General features: G+C 41.6%; 1 protein-coding gene across 2 annotated transcripts in view; it reads left to right on the top strand.

The window, feature by feature from the left end:
- Positions 1 to 3,529, top strand: part of RPN2 (ribophorin II) — a 58,099-nt gene that overhangs the window by 38,906 nt on the left and 15,664 nt on the right. For both annotated transcript variants that reach the window (XM_007447729.1, XM_007447730.1), the window contains one exon: positions 2,704 to 2,795. In XM_007447729.1, coding sequence (XP_007447791.1) covers positions 2,704 to 2,795 — 92 coding nt within the window. The remainder of the gene's footprint in view (positions 1 to 2,703; positions 2,796 to 3,529) is intronic.

Here is a 3,529-nt window from a genome sequence, read left to right as displayed (position 1 = left end):
CCCACTCCCCTGCCATAATTCACCCAGTTGCCTGGACTCAGTGACAGGCGATGTTAAATATAATTCTGCCAATAGATGGCTGTGTATTCAAAAGTAGGAGGTGGTCTCCATATCAGTCCATAGACACCTACGTTGTTCTTTTTAATTGCTCCAGAGTAGTTCAAAGTGTATGTGTATATATCATTATTTCTCTAACTAGTCTCCTCTTTACGGACATTTAGGTGGGATGATGATTTTAAAATCACATTTACAAATTAAATGAGTGAGTCCTTAAGAGAATGAGTCGCAGAAGTGAAGAGGGAATTATCTAGTTAATGTTGATGAAGATTGCAGAGTAATTACCCGTGAAAACAGATTATTTTTATAGCATGGAGTATTGCTAAACTCCTGCTTCTCCTGAAACCGGAGGACTGCCTAAGCCCTCCTGCTACACATTTCCCACTCCCCAAACAACGGCTGCCTGAGGCCGACTTGGGTCACAGTTCCTTCTGCTGTGCTTCCAGAGCGCTTTGTCCATCCATCCCTGCATTAAAGCAGCAGCCTGGACTGTTATAATTTAGCTTTGCCTTTATGCTTCCCTTTAGGACAGGAAGTGCATCTTGCCATCTCTGTCTGTCCCTGCACCTAGGTGTTCCAGATGCTCTAGGGGGATATAGGGAAGTGGTCTCAGTGGGGTGTCTTGCTAAAAATCAAAGCTCTTTGGCTACTTCTTTGCTTGAGCCTTCCACTCCAGTTTTTCTTCAAATGGAAGTGCTGTCAGTGCCTCTCTGGGTTGAGCTTTATAACAGCAAAGTTGGCTCTGGTTCCAAGCCCTGTATGAGTTGTGAAGCTATTTGCTCAGCACAGCACCCAAGAGCCAAAGTGGAGGATACCAGCTCTCCCCTTGGTGGTTTATTCAACTTGAAGGCCATTTGTTCCCCTCCCTCCCCCACCCCCCACTGTAGTTCACCCAGTTGCCTAGATTCAGTGACAAGCTATGATGCTAAATATAATTCTGCCAATAGGCAGCTGTGTATTCAAAAGTAGGAGGTAATAATATGCTTATAGCCTTCGGTAATCTTTTACATTTAGGGTTTTTTTTTTTTTCTTTAAGCAAAACAGAACACCCCTATTCAACCTGATAATTGAGGTGGTTGTCACAAAATAGTTATGGAGGCTGTTAAAAGGAATTACTTGATAGCTATCTTTATCTCTTTTAAATTTTTCTTCTTTGCCCTTGATTTGAGGTTCTCACACCTTGATAGTGCACTTTAGAAAAATGCTGAAGCTCTCCTTCAATTATTTGCCCAGCCTTCTATCTCTATTCCTTGATCCTAACTTAGACTGTAAACCAGTGTATTTGGCAAGGATCTCTTTAAGCATTACATTCAAGCTTATCAAATATTTGGAAGTCTCACAGATATGTTTACACATTAAAAGTGCCTTGGGATTGCATAATTTGCACATTCAAACTTCGATTTTAAATAAAAAATTTAAATAAAAAAAATAAAAAATTTCCCCTGAGTAGACTTTTAGCATGTTTTCTGTCTCTTTTGGAATTTTATGTTTATTTTAATCTAATTTTTAAAAATTTCTTGTTTACTAGCATTGGCTGGCCCCTCTTTGTGAAAATGTTTATAGGGAACGTATAGAATTTAAACATCGTAAGAGTTAAGATGGACTGGTTTGTGCTTGTAACAAACTCCAAATCTCAGCGGCTTAAAACAAGTTTCTTTTTTGCCCATGCAAGGTATCTTTAATGTGTCAGCTGGAGACTCTGCTTCACGTTGCCCTTACTCCAGGACCCAGGCTGAAATAGCAAAAGCCCCTCTGTAGGTCGTCTGTGTCCATGTCAGAGGAGAAGAGACTCACAAACCGACTCTTAAGCTTCCACTTGGAAGTGACACGCTTCTGGCCAGAGCCAGTCACATGGCCATACCTGACTCCAGGAGGGCAGGGAAGTACATTTCTGCCACATGCTCAGAAGGAGAAGCAGAAGTACTTGGTGGGTGGCAGAGATGACTGCCAAAGCTTCTTCAATCTTCCTGGGCAGACCTATAGTCTGCTTGGCACAAACTTAAGTGTTGGCTGGGAAGCTGGACAGGAAGGTGCCTAAGAACGTGGACTCTAAGTCAGGATGCCTGAGCCTGAACCCTGGCTCTGCCTTACTGCCTCTCTGAACTTGAGTGAATGGCTTCATCGCTCTAATCTTTAATTTCCTCATCTGAAATAGCACTACCTTAGAGTTGTGGTGAGGATTAAATGAGATAATCTTTAGAAGGCCAGTGTCTTTCACATAGTAAACACTCAATAAACATTAGCTGTCATTAGAATTGAGTACTTGTTGATTTAAATTATTTGAAGGTTACTACTTAAGGAGTTTCTCCCTTATTTATTTTATTATTTTTTTTCCCTTATTTATTTTACAGTACACGTGAAGATACCTACTTTTTTTCTTTTTGTTTCTTTTTTAATATATACCATTCATTCAAAGCCAAAGAAAGGAAGAAGGGATAAGAATCAAGGAGTTACTTTTAGGCCTCAAGATGGAAGAGGTAGAAATACTACTGGGATGGGTCAGTTTTACTAAAATCATTGAAGACTCCTGTCCTAGGATTATTTTCATGCCTTTACTCACAAGTAAGAGAAAAATTTGGATATGTATATTAATTCCTGGTACACTCACCAGCTGACTTGGCGATTTTCTTCTGTGTTTCACCCTAGCTCAGAGTCAAGATTTCCACTGAAGTTGGCATCACAAATGTTGATCTCTCCACTGTGGATAAGGATCAGAGCATTGCACCCAAAACCACACGGTAGGTGGGATGCCTCCTGGGTACAGGGAGAATCCAGGCTTGAGCTGGGAGGAGCATACCTATGCACTGAGCCCCTTCAGATGTCATTTCTGTGTCAGCAGTGACCCAGCTTGTACTCCAAATGAAAGAGGCTGTCATTCCTCTGGCACTGCATCAGGGGTGCTGCTTGGCATCCAAACAAATTTGGGGGTTGTCTATATCAGTGATCAGTCCCTGAGCAAACTGTTTATTAACAGTCCACAACGAGGTAAGGGGCTTACCTCAGAATGTAAGTCTGCATCAGTCAGCTGTGTTACCAAGCATATTATTTAGTTCAGATGACAATTCTTTTTAAAATAAGACTTTCTTTGGGGTTTTTTTTTTTTTTGGCCGCATTGCATGGCTTGTGGGATCTTAGGTCCCCAACCAGGGATCTAACCCTTACCTTTGATAATGAAAGCGCAGAGTCTTAACCACTGGATCACTGGGGAATTCCCTAAAACAAGACTTTCTTAATGGAGGAGGCAGTGTATTAACTTATTTTCTGATGTCATCTCTTTATCTTCACAGTCTTGAACTTGCTTTTAGGGGCCTCATAGCAACTCTCTTTGGCCCACAGTGAGCCTGAAATCAGTTGTATGTCTCACAGGTCCTTAGAAGTGAGATGGCAGATACCCAGTGCTAGGGCTGTGAGTCCCTTTCTCAAGTCCATGGAGGGTATCACTGATCAGTCACAGCATTTGTTCCTGCTGTAC

This window comes from Lipotes vexillifer, unplaced genomic scaffold (genome assembly GCF_000442215.2).
Source record: "Lipotes vexillifer unplaced genomic scaffold, Lipotes_vexillifer_v1.1 scaffold397, whole genome shotgun sequence".
Classification (NCBI taxonomy): Eukaryota; Metazoa; Chordata; class Mammalia; order Artiodactyla; family Lipotidae; genus Lipotes; species Lipotes vexillifer.
The sequence above is the reverse complement of the archived record's forward strand: the minus strand, read 5'-3'. Positions and strand labels throughout refer to the sequence as shown.